Here is an 18,293-nt window from a genome sequence, read left to right on the forward strand (position 1 = left end):
ATTTAATTATTTCCCAGATGCCAGTAACGATAAAAAATAATAAATTTCTACGATCAACTAAAATACAATTTATTATGCGTTGTATAAAATGATAAATAATGGCCAAGAAAGATATTGTGATGCAGTTAATGTAATTACGGAAGAATTTTCCACAATAAGTATATTATGATAAAATATAAAATTATATTTATCTCATTATTACAGATTATCCAAAAGTAACGAGAAGATTTTTCGTATTAAAGAAACAATGGTTAAATTTGTGGATTAACAAAAAGTATACTAAAGTGGCATATTGTTAATATATATACGAAATAATATATTTTAATTATTTCAGATAATTTTAAAAATTTTTACTATAAATTTTAAAATCCCTAATAAAAACGCGAGTTTATAGAAAAGCAATCGAGAGTCATGCCTACATTATTAATATTATTGATGTTCTATCTCCTTTTCCCTTCATTGATTATATTTTACTTTTAATAAATATAAAAATATAGTAATTACTTCGCTTAAATATTAACCCTTTATGAGCGTGCGTAACTTTCAGGTCACATTCTAATTTTTTTGATAATTTACTAAAAAAATATGGCTTTAGTTTTACGATGATACATTAATCTTAATACTATGACGTCGCCAAAATAAAAATATCAATATTTATGACCTTTGCTAAGCTTTTCAAATTGAAGTAACATTTTCATACACAGAAGTGCAAATTCATGTGCAAGTGAACATTAATATGTTCAAACAGAATTTTTTGTATTCTATTTGCGTATATAGGCATATAGTTAATAATTTTTTATTGCCCTAATTTTTTGGATGTAAAAGAAAAATTCGGCCCATGGAAGGTTAAGTATAACATAAGTTGTTTCTATTAATGTAGAGTAAAATATTCATATTGAAAAAAAGTATTGGAAATTAAATGAAAACAGCAATATGGTTCCAAGTAAAAATAGCCTTTATCCAGAATTGCTACATCAATTAAATTCATCACTATTACAAAAATTGTAATAATAACAAATCATTACATAGAGATAGGACAACTGTTTAGATTGGCATCTATAATAAACCGACGTAGTTTGTAAGAAATTTTTCACAACAGGACATAGAACCCTTAAAAAACAGAAGTAACAGAACTATAAACAGCAATATGGTTCCAAGTGAAAATATGTTCATCATTGTTACAGAAAGTGTAATAACAAAAATTCATTGCATAGAGATGGAAAAACTGTTTGGGTTGGCAACTTTAATAAACCGACGTAGTTTGTATGAAATTTTTCACAAAAGGACCCTTAAAAAAATTAAAAAAACGCAATGTTGTTACGAGGATATGCAAACATAATTATAATTAATTTTATATCACAAGTCGTAAGTTACATTTGTATCAATATCGACAAAGTAATGAAGATAAAATTGAAAAACTTGATGTTTCTTTTTTAAATACGTCCATGAATGAATTTTCCGAAATGCGCCCGAAGCATTGGCAACACTTCCACCTTGTGCAGGTACTGATGAATCAATTCCTAATGAAAAGGATGGCAGAGAGGCCCGCAAGAGTGGACGTCATACAATTACCAGGCGTAAAACACGAAAAGGGAGCGAGAGTGCATTAATGCCATAGGCGGAGTTATTGGGCAAAATCGGCTTCGCGAGCGAAGTAAAAGAACTGAAATGGGAGTGGGTAAAACGAAAAAAAGGAAGTTCCCGCCGCCGTTAAACGAGAACGAACGACGTTGTCGGTCGTACATTGTCGTTAAGGTATTTATCGTATTTTATCCGTTCGCGCGGTTACCCTGTCGAAGCAGAACCGAGGAGGAATGAGATTTACTTTGAATTTGTTTTGAATGTTTAATACGAGAACGGGGAATACGATCACATGATTTACTTCCTACTTCGTGCAATGCTGTTTTACGTGTTTCCAAAAAATATACAAGGACACCGTGAATTATATACGACCGATGCGCACTTAAAGACAGAAACGCGAACGCAGAACCAGGAAGCTGACTTAGTAACAACAGTGCCAACCAACTCGCGGATGAAATACTTTATTATTTATCATCCATATCAATTAATTTCGATTATCAGAAATACGAATCTCACTTAATACTATAATTATGAAACTGTCACTACAATTTTGTCAAGGGTAACAATATGATGTTTGTAAAATTAAGTTGATCATACGCCCCGGTTTGGCCAGAACAGTTCTAGATTGCATTTTAGTGTCCCGAGTTTTTGTAAGAGCAATAATTGTCCTAGATTTAGGACTTATATAAAACGAAAAGTTGCCGAATTCAAAATTTCAAAGTCTGGTTAATAAAGCTTTGATATATACAATAATCGAATAATGAAGTTCTTACTAAAAGTCAGTAATTCTGATTAAAAAAAATAACTTATCTAAAATAAACCTGATTTTTATTACATCACTAAATAGTATTTGTTACTTTAGGTCATATTTAAGTTATTGGCATAAAGATCACCCTCTGCCTACCGTCTCGGCGTTAGCATAACTAAAAGTATCCGTCCCAGTTTTGACTTACAAAAAAATGTGGTCACCTTAGTAAAATGCACAATGTTTAACATTATTATTGATTTTCTTCTTAATAATTCATTCTTTTCTCTTTTGTATATTGATACTTTTTACTCCTAAACCTTTGTTTATATTCTTTAGTAACATGTGCCGTCCATCATTGCATTATGCAACCCTTTCGGTCTATTTTACTTTCGACAACATCATGCAGAAGACATTCTTCCCAATATAGGTCGGATCTAGCAATTCAGTTTTCTTTTTTTCCATAATGACACTTAGTGCAATTCTTACCTCTCCTACTTCACTACTTATCATTACTTGATATCGTGTCTATTATTTTTTTATTTTCAAAAGTTTATGTACAAGAGCAAATGTTTCAATCAAATACCATAAACCTATGATTTATCCATTTTTTTTTCAAGACAGGTATCATCTAATTTAACAATGTAATCAAATTTCCTTAAAGAGTAAAAAGGGAAAACAACTAGAATTAAAATGATCACAAGGTATGGGATGAAACTAAATCACAAACAATGGCGAATAATAAACTCAAACTCTAGTAAATAATAAACTCATTATTTATCTATATTAAAATATTACGACGACCCCAGTTATGAATTTCAATTAATATGATTAAAAGTTGTCACAACAATTTTCTAAATTTTTCTCCCAGACAAGTACCATCTAATTCGCTCGTGTCATCAAATTTCTTTAACAAAACAATTATAATTAAAAATATATATGATATAAAATAAAACTCAATTACAAACTGTGGCATATATTTAACTCATAACTATCTATATTCAAAAATTTTGAGGATCCAAAATATAAATCTAACTCAATGTACGGTTCGCTCGTAGGTAAGTAATATGAACGACTGGACCTGAATCAGAGGTCCTGGGTTTAATCCCACTTCGAGCAGCTTGATGTCAAGCAGTAGTGACATCGTTTTTCACATGGAAATATACATAGGAAAAGTGTTTCTGAGTTATCACTATTATATATATTGTAATAATCACGACATAGAGATGGGACAACTGTTGATGGTATAACTGTTTGAGTTGCCATCTATAAAAAAAACAAGCGTAGTTTGTAAGTAATTCATCACAACAATTTATAAAACCATTAAGTTCTGATAGATTTTTCTGATAAATAATTTAAAAAAACTTATAGATATCTTCGAAAACTGACATTTTGACATAATTTGATCAAATAGATTCATTACCCTTTTGGCAAAAATTCAGTCTATAGCCCAAAAATCGTGAACGTTTCAACAAACTGCGATTCCAGATCAGTTCGAATACGTAGAGGCTCATCAAACAGCTCATGCAAGTAGTAAAACTGTCACAGTTTTTGCTCGTAAAGATTATAAATGTTGACAAGGAACTAGAATTATTCATTTTTTCACCGAGATGCGATATTGTGCAATATATGGTGCAATATCTGGGATGCTCAAATATTAATATACGAGATACGACACTAATAATAAACTTAAGATGATATAGGATAGATTTGGAAGAATTATAAATAATAATTACAACTTGCAAATATTTTTTCATTGAAATGTAATATTATGTATTATTCTTTTTTTCACAGATGTGTAATAATATAATATCTAACTCGTTAGCGCTACTTAAATAATATTCAACATAAAAAAGTATATTCCGTCTGTAAAGCTAAATCCATCAGTAGAAAAATATTTTATGCTTTAGACTCAAGTATCATTAAAATTTTGTATAACAAATTAGTGCATGTAATACTTAACAAAATATATCAATTCAAGATATTATATTGATATAACCTATTTTTCATTCATGTCGGCAACGTTTGTATTCCTACGCCTACATCGATTTAAAAACTTCAAGTGGTAGTTGGAGTGGACTTATCATAATGCATAGTAAATTTGAAAGTTCCGCACTAATGAATATTTTATATACTACGTATAGAGCAAAAATGTAATTGTAACTTCGATAAAAGTAAGATAAATTTTGTGCTTTAAGAGACGCAGTGAGAGGGGTGAGAAAAATCAGCTGTTGTCTTGTAGTACTTTACTCAAAATGCTCAAATGTCTAACGTAGCGAAAAGAAATTCATTAGCATAAGTAAGTATATAAAGTTTTAAAACATTAGATATCAAAATCATAAAATTGTAATGCAAGTAAAGCGGCCTGATGAAACGATATGAAATGGCAAAATTGTTTCGTTGTTTGGACCCAGTTAGGCCCCATTTGAACCAGTACGAGTTCTTAGTTCTAAAAACGCCAATATAAGTAGCAAAAATAATTAGAAATAAATTACTCTATTATTTATGTGTTTATTGCAAAATAGTATATATCAATTTGGAAAATAGTATCCTGTACTTCTGGCGTCGTAGTCGTATGCATATCTGCCGTGTACAGAGGTGACCCATCTTATATAATAAAGTAATTCGTAGCTTATGTTGTGATATAGCTGAAAGTAGGCGAGAAACCCAAACAACAAAAACACAATTCACAATTACTCCGAAATGAACTGCTAGCGACACACTAAAAAGAAAACTGCTCGTTATGGAAAGGACGACGATACGGCGGGATGGTCCGAAATCCTAAACAGCAAGCTAGGAGGAAAGCGAAAAAAATTCTCAATCTCATATTTTCAAGACTTCTCGAACTCTATTTAAATCAAAACTGTATTATCCATAAATTTCTAGCAAACAAACGAATATTAATGCGCAAATATTTACAAATAAAAATTTTGGACCACATGATACTTCAGACCATAAGACTGTTTTGTAAGGGTTATGGAGAAGATAAAAGGTTTCAGATATTAAAAAAGTGCTTATGATATAAAAAACAATCACAATGCAGACAAAAAGGAAACTACTATGGATTCATGTTGTAAAATTGATATACGTTGTAAAATATGAATAAAACAGAGGCACTCAAATAATTGGTGCAAATATATTGGCAGACAACTAGTACAATACTGCTTTAGAAAAAAATCATTAATGTCATTATCGTTATAATATCATATTATTTTTACTATAAAATGACTGTTTATCGCCGATTTTTGCGTGCTAGAGAATGAAATGAAATACATTTGAAACAAATTAAAACTGAAAGACAATTTATAACAAAAAATGAATTAGAATTCCAATAGGTAAAACTTGTCACATATATTATTTAGGCTATAATTATTTTTAACTGCTGAAAGTTAATACGCATTCAGTATCGAAACGTACTAAATAAATCCTTTTATATTTATTGTTTTTTATTTTCTACGAATTGGCTGCTAATATTTTAAAAATACGTTTTCCTGTCGAAAAAATTGATTGTAGGTCTTAGGCGTGTATTTGTCTTTATTTTGTATGATTTTTTATTTTATTTAATATATGAAAAGAGTAAGTACATTGTATAAATTCACTAGATATCTATATTTGAAAATAACAAAATAATTATTTAAACTATAATATTTTGAACATAACTATTGTTTTAATCTAAATGAAATTAATTATGTGACAAAATATCACAAAAACCATAAAAAATATATTTAAGGACAAACACAACATTAACAAAAATATAAGTGTGATGGAAAATACCAGAAAAATAAATATTGAAATATTTTGTGTAACTTTGTATTTTTAGAAAATTGGAAACTAAAGTTCTTAAGTATTGAACTTGGTAATTTGGTAATTTTTTTATTACAGAACCTATCGAATTTATAGTTGTTGACTGAATATTTAAAACAAAATTATTTTGAAGTTTTTGGAATTAAATCCATAATTTCCAGAAATTATAATGTGCCATGTAGAATTGCATTAAACCTTTCCACACGAACATTGCAAAAGTAATATGTATTATGTCGCCGGAGCGGCGGCATGCGAGTGGAAAGGGTTGAAGCTTGTATTTTAACATAGTTTTATTCATATTTGGTTTGGCTCATAAAAAATATATTGCTAGTGTTAAGCAAAATGTTTGCTTTTATTCTGCCCAAAAGTTTGCAAAATTCATTGCAATTACGTAGTGAGGATTGACCAAAGTCTAAAATTCTCACCTTCTGTCCTGCGATTTAATTAGCAGACACCTTGGTAAAAATAATGTTTGTTAAGATAAGGATAATTAGCAGATAACTCGGTAAAAACCACTTTAATTACAATAATAAAATACTAATGACTGCAAGTAGATGCTCCCGTCCTAGAATTAATTGGAATTAACAGACTTCCTTGGACCAAAAAAAAAAATTAAAATAGAATTAGCGGGCAAATATTATTTTTTTTTACTAAGTGTATAGATGAGAAAGACTACTGATTAGATTCTCGCGGAGAACTTTTATAGATTGAATCTAATATTTCAATTTCCATCGATTTCATCCCAAAAGCCCTCGCCAGCCGTCGGACTATGCCTCAGCCGCAGTTTCGCGCGCAAGTTGGTGTCGTTCAGTCGTTCGGTCGTTCGGTGGTTGCCTTTACGACAATTTAACAGTTATTTTACGGCGCCGTTACAGATCGCAATCTGCAACCAGTATGACACTGAACAAAATCCGATAACAGATTCGCGAATTTCGAGAAAAGAACACCCGACGGGATTCTATGATGCGTTTCTGCATACGGAAGAGGAGATCCGTTTAATAGACCTTTTCCGCTAACAAATGGTGAAAGAATCTAAGAAAAATCCAAATCCAAACTGCACAGATGAGGAAACTGCTTTGCAGATGACACGTGGTTGTAAAAGCACAATAATCAAGATGAACTTGCACAAGACTTTAAATTTACTAACAATAAGTAGTACAACAGTTCCATGGGTTAGGATCTACTTTACTAAAAAATATAATTGAAAATTACAGGATGTTTTATTTTATTTATATTAAATAAAACATTTTATTATAATCAGAAAAATAATAATCACTGATTTTATAAACAACAAACGAATTTACTATTAACTTCCCGAAGGTGAAGTTTATGGTTCCCTAAAGATTCGAGTAATTTTGGATAGTTTGAGACCAAAATTGGAAAAGTGCATGTGAGCCGATTTTTCACATATAGCTTCACCAATCTTAACAATTTAAAAAACATTCGATGTAACTGGGTAAAAACTCGCATTAATTAGTTTTGCACCACGACCGGCTAAGTGTTTTCTTTATAATAAGTAGAAAAGTACGAATATTTTCCTTCACGTTTTACCCAAAAATCCTGAACTAATATTGGTTGGGAATCGTGCTGACCAGTTTTTGGACAAGATCAGATGGTCCTTCTCTTCGTATTAAATCCTTGCAAAAATTGAAATTTGGCCATTTTAATTAAACTTTTTATGATAATAGAGATCTTGCTTTAAAAGAACATACTAAAATACTATGGGCCCACGATAATTGGTTTAATTTTAAAATCATCAAAGTTTGGAGAAATTGGTACCGCTTTTGTACTGTGTGCCAAAATTTGACCATTCGTCGATGTTTGCTCAAAAACGGCTAAACCAATTTCAAAAATTTGAAAGCCATTTGATGAAACTTTATAATGCCTTGGTTAGTATTGGGCAGGAGAAAAGTGCAGAGCTTTCGCCCACAAATTCGCAAAAAAATCCTGAACTAAGTTTGGAAAAATATTAAATACAAAATTTTACTTCAGCTTTTACTGGTTTTGAAGACATATTTGCGACAAATAAGAAAACCAACAATAAGGCAGTAGTAATAATATCTTGACTGTCTATTTTTCACAAAGCCTATGATCATGTAATTTTATTTTAAGCAAGTTGCCCCAATACGTTGTCGCCTTTTGCATTCAACTCTCGTAGTCTCTGTCGCGCCACCTCTAGCCTATCGTTTTATTGTTATTTGATTGAATGACATATTAATAGCCGACTTTATGTAATTTATGTATTAAGTAGTATACATGCATGCGATAAATAAACTCACAAAAAAAAAACTAAAAACCTCCGCACACTATAAATAACATTTTCAGCGCTTGTTTAGCTAATACATTGTTGCGAGATTAATAAATTTCGTTATGTGTATATTATTTTGCTGATTTATGGAACTAAACATGTTCGATCTAATGTGTATCAGTTCATCGGATTTATTTAGAAATTTATACAAATATTTGGACAGTTTTATGGAAGTATTGACTATTAACAGTAGTTCACCTGCTGCTTTTCTAAATCTTAATCAAGACGCAAATAAGAAAGAGTTGGATCGTATTATAATTGAAGTAAAAAAATCAAAAGTAAGAAAATTCAATCAACATGAATGTAATGTTAGAAAGTAATATAATAATAAAATAAATTAATATCTAATATATGTGTATGATTTGATAGATAAGAAAATGACAACTTTTAGGTTGTTGCATAAAATTTATCCTTCTGAAGATATAACAAACTGCCAGATAAGGGAGAAGAAAAAAATAACTTTTTATATTTTTAAAACATTAAGAATTTCTGATTACTTTTCTAATTCCATGCAGAAGTTTAAAGTTGTCCTTTTCTTTTTAAGGGCTCATATTTATGATCATAAATAAGTGTAAAAAATTGCAAAAATCATAAAAGGTAACTAGTTACGACAATAACCTACTTTTTAAAAATAGCAATATGGTTTATAGCGATTTTTTTATATTTAAGATATTTATTTAAATTTGTAGCAAAAACTTGTAGGAAATGCATCACTAAGCTGATCTTAATTTATAACACTAAACTTCTGACTAAAATAGTATTTTCACCTATCACAAGGGCACAAAAACCGCAAACAAATTTTAACCTAGGTCGCTGTTTTCTACCAAACTATAAGTTACCATATGATAAAATTGCAAGACCTTTTACTTAGGGTTCCGTTTCATCCTGTTAATCTCAATAATCTCAAAGTGCCTTGAAAATAAATTCTTATTCCACCGAGACGATTCTTGTTCCAGTGCGCATCAGAGCGAAGCTGTTGGCTTCGGAACATATGTTGTTAACGTTTCTGTTTTTTTTTTCATCGTCTTCATTAAAGATTCATGCATATCATGATATAAGTGACAAGGAGAAAAAAATAATTTCTCTAATAGTCTTCGAGTTCAAATGTGTTGCATATCGAATCAGAATGATCTAACACGATTAAGAGATCCCATCGCAATGCATAAAGATTATATAGTGTAAGTTGGAACTTGGGAGTCTGAATAAATTAGTTTTTAATTAAAATTTGGATTAAGTTGTATTTATTACTGCACAATTCACTTTTTGCATTCTAGTAAGTTTATTTGATGCAAGCACCAACACAAGATTATATCGATGCCATTCAAAAATTTATTTAAGAAACGAAAGAAGCAAATATAACCACAAAAGTATTATATTGCCAAATTATTTTAAATATATAAAAATGATCTACAATAACAATTTCAATAAAATTTTAGCCTGCGAAAAAATAATTCATATACATTTGTATGTTGTTATCAAACTATTGTAAACCGTAAACCCTACAAAATATATTAATTTAACCCATATTGGTTAAAAATTATATTTTAGTTCTGTTTCCTTAATTGAGATTTTAATTGCAAATTGGTAGTGCAGTAGTGCAGACGATCTGATTGACTACGCATTACATAAATGATAAGTTTCTTTTTATTAATTTTAGAGTTCGTTTATCTCGGTTTGCTAATAAATATCCAAATAAATACTGTTCATAAATAAAAATTTGTGCACAACTCACCGTTAAATGTTGGAAGAGCCACGCCCGAAGAATGTTTGTGGCGACTTTTGGAAATATTCCTCTTTTCTTTTGGTTCTTTTTACCATTCGTGTCATCGTCTTCTTCTCCTGTACCTTCTCCACTGCCTATACTGGCATTACTGGCATCGCCTGGAAGAAAAGAAGAAATGTAATTAATTTTTGGAATTAATACCATCTCAACTATCATTATTAGAAAGGATCAGTGCAAAAATAGGTCCAAAACCTTAATAGGATAGAGCGGGTCTTAAAAGTCAGCTGGTGAAAAAGTCCTGGTGAAAAAGTCCTTTATCTCAAAAACCAAAAATGCATGGTATTTTTCAAGGATACTATTTCAAAAGATGGTTACACATAACCAACCATAGCATAAATGGTTACACCTTAAAATTTTTAACAAAAGCATTTTGGGTTGTTAGTTTTTTTCGTTTTGAACAGTGTTATTGAGTTTACGATAGCTAAACGTAATTTTTAAACATACGTTATAAAGTTGTTTTATAAAATATATTATTATTTTTAAGTTGGATTCAACAGTTTCTTATATAACCTTTCTAAAATAACTAACATGTAGTTGGAGTAAAAAAGACTACTTGAACACTGGCAAGATATAAACAACCAGAAAAGAGTAAATAGAAAAGTAAAATATATTAGAAGCCAAGTTTATAAAAAATAGAAGAAATGAATAGTTATTCCAATTCTTCTCGGTGTATCTGATTACAGTAAATTAAATAAAATACCTATTACACAATTTTTTTAAGTTGAACAGAATTCATGTCCAATTTATTATGAATTCTTAAATAAAAAAACGCGAAAAGAGGAACAGAGAAACAATATCCCTTAGATCGGGTTATGGCGTACCAGCTGCAATTTAATCCTTGCAGGATTACATAAAGACGGCTATCATTAATCACGCAGGACCTGGACTCGTCCTACGTAGAGCAAACATGGTAGTTTCATGGCAAACTTCAGCCGCGAATAACACCCAGGGTTTAGGGATGGGCGACATGGGATAACGGGGCTAGGATTTCGATGTTGGCAGCAGTAGAAATTAGACATATAGAAAGATTTGAATTTTCAAAAGTAGTACGAGTTACTGGATTTATCCAAAATGGCAAATTATTTAATCTCGATTTTACCATATTTAGTATTTTGAGTAGGATATAGAAAAGTTAATGTCTGAGGATACAGAGTGATTGAAAAAATGGGTTGTATTAAATTTATATAAATTATATGATCCTTTAACGATCAAACGACAAGTAAAAAAATGAAAAAGAGTGGAACATGTATGTGGTAAGATATCGATATCGAAGGACAGATTGAAAACATATTGAAAAGTTAGTTTTCAATATGTAAAAAAATTAAAATATAAACTCAATGGCTAAGTATATTGTTATACTCAATTTTTAAATTTTCATCACCAGAACTTTTTTAACTGCTATCATAAATATAATATATATACATTCTAAACTAGTATGATTCTCAAGAAGGCATCCCAGAAAACCACCAATTTGACTATAATATAGTGTAATATATATAACGTATCTAAAATTTATTATATATTAGATATGTATAATAATATTGGTGTGTAGGTGATGCAGCAATGTCCACGAAAGGCGATTCATATTTAATCTGATATTTACAACATCAAGAAAAAAAATGATATCATACTCCTCGAAATGAGGCTGACCAAGGTCGGGATCTAATCTTAAAGTACTTTGTACTAGCCCACGTTCTTGATCACGACAGCAAGTCATATAATCAGGACTATGAATATTTTCTTTGTAAAATTTGTATGAGACTAAACGATATAAATGGATACAGATTTGTATTATAAATCTTGAATTACCATATTAATTATATATAAACAAAATATTGTGAATGTCAATTTTGAAAAGTAAAAAATAGTCAAATTTTAATACATTTTTTTCATATATATTCAAAGTACAAACATTTTACGTCTGTGAGACTTGCAAAATCCATTGCGCAAATCAAGAAAAACTACATATTTTCTTTGAGAACAACATAAAGTACATTTTCAGCAATTTTCAACTTCTGACTTCGTCGTTCGCAAAAAGAAAATCATGTCGTGCAGAACGAAACACGAAAAACGCATCTCAATTGAAACATAAAACATTTGACGATGTAATGACGTTATAGCAAGTTGAATGATTAATTTAAATATTGAACTAAAAATAAATTACAGAATAGAGTTTGTAAGTAACTCTTTCTTCCGTCATCCCCATCAATTTTTATATAAAGGACCAATTCGGGGCTGTAAGTAGAATCCGCGTTAATGTTTTTATATATCCCGAAGGGGAGAGTGTAATTTTAGGATCTGCAATTCTGCGGGTGGCGTAATGGCAGTTAATATTACTCCATAGGCGACAGATTCCCAACAATTCAATCTTACATATTCTCAAACTTTATTTCGTTGTTATCTTATTAAATACAAGAGTATTGATTTGATCAAACTGAGGTAGGTGTTATATAATGCTTCTGATATGATCATCAGAACTCATATTCCAGAACAACATAAAATTAAATTTTTGTTTCTTCTTTGAATATATTGAATTAATTCACCGTCACTCGCATTTACTTAAATTCCGATTCCGTTTTCGAGATTTTACATAAATGTAAAAAATTATTTTTTATTATTCATTTTATTTTTTTATAGTAAAATAGATTAGTATTTTTCCGTAAGTTATATCTGCAAATTTTACTTGACAGCCAAAACCATTTAAATAAATCATTACAAATTTAAAAAATAAGAAATCAAGTTTTTTTTAATATTAATGAAATACATTTAATTAATATTTAACATTATTTAAATATCAGACAGGATTGAAATAAATTACATTAAAAATATGAAATTTAACAGCGTTTTACTTCTAATTAATAAATAGTGACATACCATTCTATGCATCAGTTTATTTAAATTTATTCACAAATTAATAACATACTGATTAATTAACTAATTTATGTTAATTCATAAAACGATTACAAAGAAAATAGATAAATTTAATTAAATAGTAATGTTTTTAAGTCTAATCTAATCTAAATCTAATGCAGGTTTAGCTTGTTCGAGAAGCCGGATAACGGAAACATAAAATTACCTGGATAATCTGACAACGGATATAACTGTCAATATCCGTTATATCCTTGCGATATATATATATATATATATATATATATATATATATGCAAATACCATATATAGGTGCATATACAAACATGTATGCATGAACATAATATTTATGTGAAATATTTAAGTCATTGAAAAATGATTATTTTTTATAAATATGCAATCCCCCAAAAAATAGTCTAAAATATTTGATATGAAAATACAGAAGTTCCAAATTCCACTATTAACAAATTTTTCCAGAACCTTGATGGCATGTTTCAAAACATAGGCATAGGCCCTGTGGGGTCTATATAAACTATAAAAAATTAGAAAATACTATTGTAACACAAAATCGAAATATAAAATATCCTCATACTTTTTCCTTTATTTTTTTTAGAAATTTTTCATGCTGGATTATAAATTACATCATCCAACATGTCTTAAATAGAATTGTGATTTTTGTCAATATCAATTTTATTGATGACTCTGCTCAATTTAGAAAACATTAGAAAATTAAGAAGTCACAAAACCTTCTCGCATTTCAGTACGGATTATAGCCGTCCTTCTGCAGTTCAAGCAAACTATACTAATAAATTACATCGTCCGATTGCATCGCTTCCCAGTTCCAATTATTATTAATGCAGTCTCTAATCCAATCTGATCTAGGCAGAGGAATGACACGACTTTTGACTGATCTCCGTATTGGTATAAATGATCACGACGGCTAAGGGTGTTCCTCGCTCCGAGGGGTAGTTCGCCCCGTTCGCCCCATTTGCCCCGTTTGCCCGTTTGCCGTCCCAGGGCCGCGATAACTCTAATCAGATTACGCGCCGGGATGGTCAATCTCGCCGCTAACATCGCGATAGATCATTTATCTGTTATCTTTTAACTTTTATCTTTTATCTCGTGCATGGTACATTTCGCTCGACATTACCTTGTGTTTTTTTTGTGAAGCTCGTTTGACTTTTCAAACAGGCCAGTGAAGTCAATTAAGGAGGGAGGCGATTGGTAAGGGATCTTTTAATCCATAGAGTAATTGCAAAAAGTTTTATATTAAAGTTACAATACTATAATATGCAATGTTGGAAATGGAAAAAATATCTGAAATGGATGCAGAAGATGAAAAATTGTACAACGAAATCCAAAAGTTTAATCTTGTGATTAAATATATCTACAATTTGATCAACTATTAAAGACAGTAATTTGTCCACAAACCATTGTAATGTGGAGAGTTTTTATCAACTACTAAACATAGTAATTTTACCACAAACCATTGACAATTGGGATAGATGTCATATCTACTGGACATATTATAAATTAAGGTTGTGCTGAGATTTAGGCGTGCAACAAACATCTTCTATCCATTTAGGGGGTCCAGTTCGATATGTTACCGCCGAAGGAATTAGTTTCTAAATTCCTCACAATATTGTTCCATAGTAAACAGAAGAGTTAAATTTTTTTGAGTGATCGTCAAGAGGTGATGCCCTCGATGTGAAATGAGTGAGTGACGTGGCTTATAATTATTAACGTCAGGTTCGCGCTTGTATCGTTAAGAAGGTTCAGACCAAGAAAAGTTTACGAACAAAAGAAATACAAAACACAACAGAAATAAAGAAATAAAGAAAAAAAGAGTACACGCCCTCACGAGAATAACTTTACAAAGAATTACTATGAATTTTAATACTAATAATAGGGTCGTTTCTACTAATTTCGGATAACTGCTCAATATTGTACATATTCAGCCGTCACTTACAATGCCCAGGGCTGTTTCTGACATCACAAGTCCATCGGGATTAAAGAATAAATAAAAAAACAATTTAACTCAAAGAATGTGATACAAAATTTATAACCATGGCAGTGTCCAATGCGAGTTGAAATTCCAAGTATAAAATTATTTACTTATATTATGTCACGGTCTCTGAGAAACAAGTTGGTGGAAATAAACCTTCAGTCTTCATGCTAAAAATCGCTGATGTCATAAATAGTATCTACAACAATTTTGTGTCTGAATAATTGAATCATTGGAAATGATGAAACAACTATGGAGACAAAGAAACTCAGGAAACGTCCATCAGAAACAACAAACTGTAACTGACAATAAAACTACCTGTACGAACTGATTGTGAAATCCTCATTTATTTATTTATTTATCATTTCCACGTAAATTGGCATTATTATTCTAGATTATTGTTGGAACTGGTCTCTAAAGATCAGAAAAATGTCTAAAAGGAAATCAGATTTAATTTTGATGCACTAATGAAACAGCTATCTTGATTCCATTCAAGATATGAAATACAATTCGCAAAAAATATTGATGATATCTTCCATAGCTACTAATATACAATGATAATTCTCGATTAGTAAAATTCGCAGTATCTACTTATTACAAGTCAAACTGCATCACACAGTTTATTAAGACGTTGAACAAATAGACGTTGAAAACAATCTATACCAATGTATAATTTTTTTTGTAATTAATTTAAATTTCAGTTTGTTCGAAGTCGAAAATCAACGGTTTTTGACTATCTCGTGCCTAATAATATAAAACTTACAAAAATTGTATTAAATTTTCATATCGATATACATTTCCGGGAAAAATTGTTCAAATTTCATTTCGCTGTCCATTAAAATACATGAGAGCCCATAGTTCCATGCAAACAGTCTGCTGACAACTTTTAAAATAGAATAATTACTATTAATTTTATATAAATTTAAAAGATTTTAATACGTAACCAATTTTTATATGCTGAAAAAGCTTTATTCAAAATTTTAATTTCATTTTCAACGCCAAAACGTTTGCTGACAGCCTACAAGATGTCCGAATATGGTTTTTGAAACATAAGATTGATATTGACTCTGTTTTATGCGACCAGGAAACTGTTCTCCAGTCAATTACATTTGGATTTCAAAATCTTTTACAAGGTACGTCGTAAATCTGCAAAATTTCACTCCAATTGTCACTTTTCACTGAAGACAATAAGGCAGTAAATATAGACGACACTTAATGTATAGCATGTCTTATTAGTAAAATTAGTTTTTTTGATCGATGATATATAACACGATAAATATCATTAAATCGTAAGAAAGCGTTTCAGATTAAGTGTCAACTTATAAATCCGTAACTTACCATCTGACATCTGAATCTGTGATTGTAGATGTAAGTCTTTGCTGGCCGGAGACAGAAAAGCACCGCCATCTAAGGGTGTATTTATCGCAATTTTAAACCAATTTGAATAAATCAACAGATTCTTAATTTAAACTAAAATTAAATATTAAAATTAATGACAAAAGCAATAAAAACAAATACAGGATTTATAGCATCTGTGGACGAGGAAGATGATATCTGATTATAATAGGAGACATCATACAAGCCTACATTAATCACATCACATTGATCTGCTTTCTTCTGATTTTTAAAGTTGAAAATCTTCAATGTAGCATGAAAGTGTAAAATTATATTTGAAACAAAGTTCGTCACATATCTGTGGTCTCATCACATGTTTGTAAATCGGAACGTCTACAAATTCAATGTTAAATTTTTTAAACTCTAGCACTAAGAGTATTTTTCAATCAGCATTCGAGTTTATTTATGACAAAAACACAGTTAAACTATTGTGTCAAAACCCTGGTCATAAATCTTACTTTCACTTTTAGGATAAAATGTATGCTCCCATGTAATGATGTATGCTCCCAAGTTTGTTACAGAAGGCGCATATTCAGTCATTTATTTCGTTATTTTTTGAAATTGCAACCTCTGCAAAATCAACCCTAGATCAGTTTCAGATCTAGCATTAATCGAGCAGATCTATTTTCGTGTTTTTCAATCAGAAATCGAAGTTTATTACTCGGATTTAATATCGTAATATATCACGATTGTGCCAAACGCATATTACAGGATACGAATGGAATATGCCGCGGTTAAGAAATAACAATAACATGTATTGGCTTTTATTGAAACGTCAATCTCGAAACATAAATATTACGAACTATGACAATGATGTAGTAATTATTTCAGGCAGGGGTACACAACTGTATAAAGGAAACATTATGCATACATGATTTTTTCAGCTCTATTTTAGCTAACGCTGCTTATTTTCTTTTTACTAGTACCAAGAGGCAATTTCAATCTTCATAACTAACTAACTATGACAATATTATAGTAACTATTTTGGGCAGAGTGGTACAACCTTCATTGTAAAGGCAACATTATACATACATTATTCTCCAAAAATTCGTCAGTCATTATAACTAGCTAACACTGCTTATTTTCTTTTTACTGGAACCAAACGTAGATCTCAATTTTCTTAGAAAATGAACTATAACAATAATGCAGTACCTAATTATTTCCGACAGGGGTGCACAATTTTCAGTATAAAGGCAACATTATACATACACCATGTTTCAACAAAAGTCTTTATTAAAACAAGCTAACGCTGCTTATTTTCTTTTTACTGGACCAAAAGTCGATCTTAATTTTCTTAGCTAACAAACTATGGCAATAATGTAGTAATTATTTTAGGCAGAAGTGCGCAACCTTCATTGTAAAAGCAACTTTACATATATTATTCTCCAAAAAAGTCTCTAATATAACTAGCTAACACTGCTTATTTTCTTTTTACTGGACCAACAGTTGATCTCAATTTTCTTAGCAAATGAACTATGCCAATAATGTAGGATTTCAGACAGGGGCCCACAACTGTCATTATAGGGGCAACATTATACATACACAATTTTTCAGAAAGTCTTCATTATAACAAGCTAATGATGCTTATTTTCTTTTGAAGTATTTTTACGCAGAGATGGACAACTCTCGTTATAAAGACAAGACTAGAACCAAAAGTCGATACCAGTTTTCTTAGCTAACTAACTATGACCATAATGAAGTACTTATTTTAGGCAGGGGTGTACAACTTAAAATCGGTAAAATTTAAGAAAACTGTAGCAGATTCTTGTGGCCTTGATAGTCAAATTGGAGTCGTAAAGAAGCG

The 18,293-nt window shown here is 30.3% G+C and overlaps 1 protein-coding gene across 1 annotated transcript in view; it reads right to left on the bottom strand.

Annotated features, from left to right (window-relative positions):
* Positions 1–18,293, bottom strand: part of LOC113375900 (homeobox protein homothorax-like) — a 575,379-nt gene that overhangs the window by 291,904 nt on the left and 265,182 nt on the right. Inside the window, exon 10 of the mRNA XM_026615844.1 lies at positions 10,171–10,319. Coding sequence (XP_026471629.1) covers positions 10,171–10,319 — 149 coding nt within the window. The remainder of the gene's footprint in view (positions 1–10,170; positions 10,320–18,293) is intronic.

The sequence above is a fragment of the Ctenocephalides felis genome, unplaced genomic scaffold, assembly GCF_003426905.1.
Source record: "Ctenocephalides felis isolate EL2017-DRISC unplaced genomic scaffold, ASM342690v1 CF-g0.4_SCAFFOLD_01886, whole genome shotgun sequence".
NCBI classification, from domain to species: Eukaryota; Metazoa; Arthropoda; class Insecta; order Siphonaptera; family Pulicidae; genus Ctenocephalides; species Ctenocephalides felis.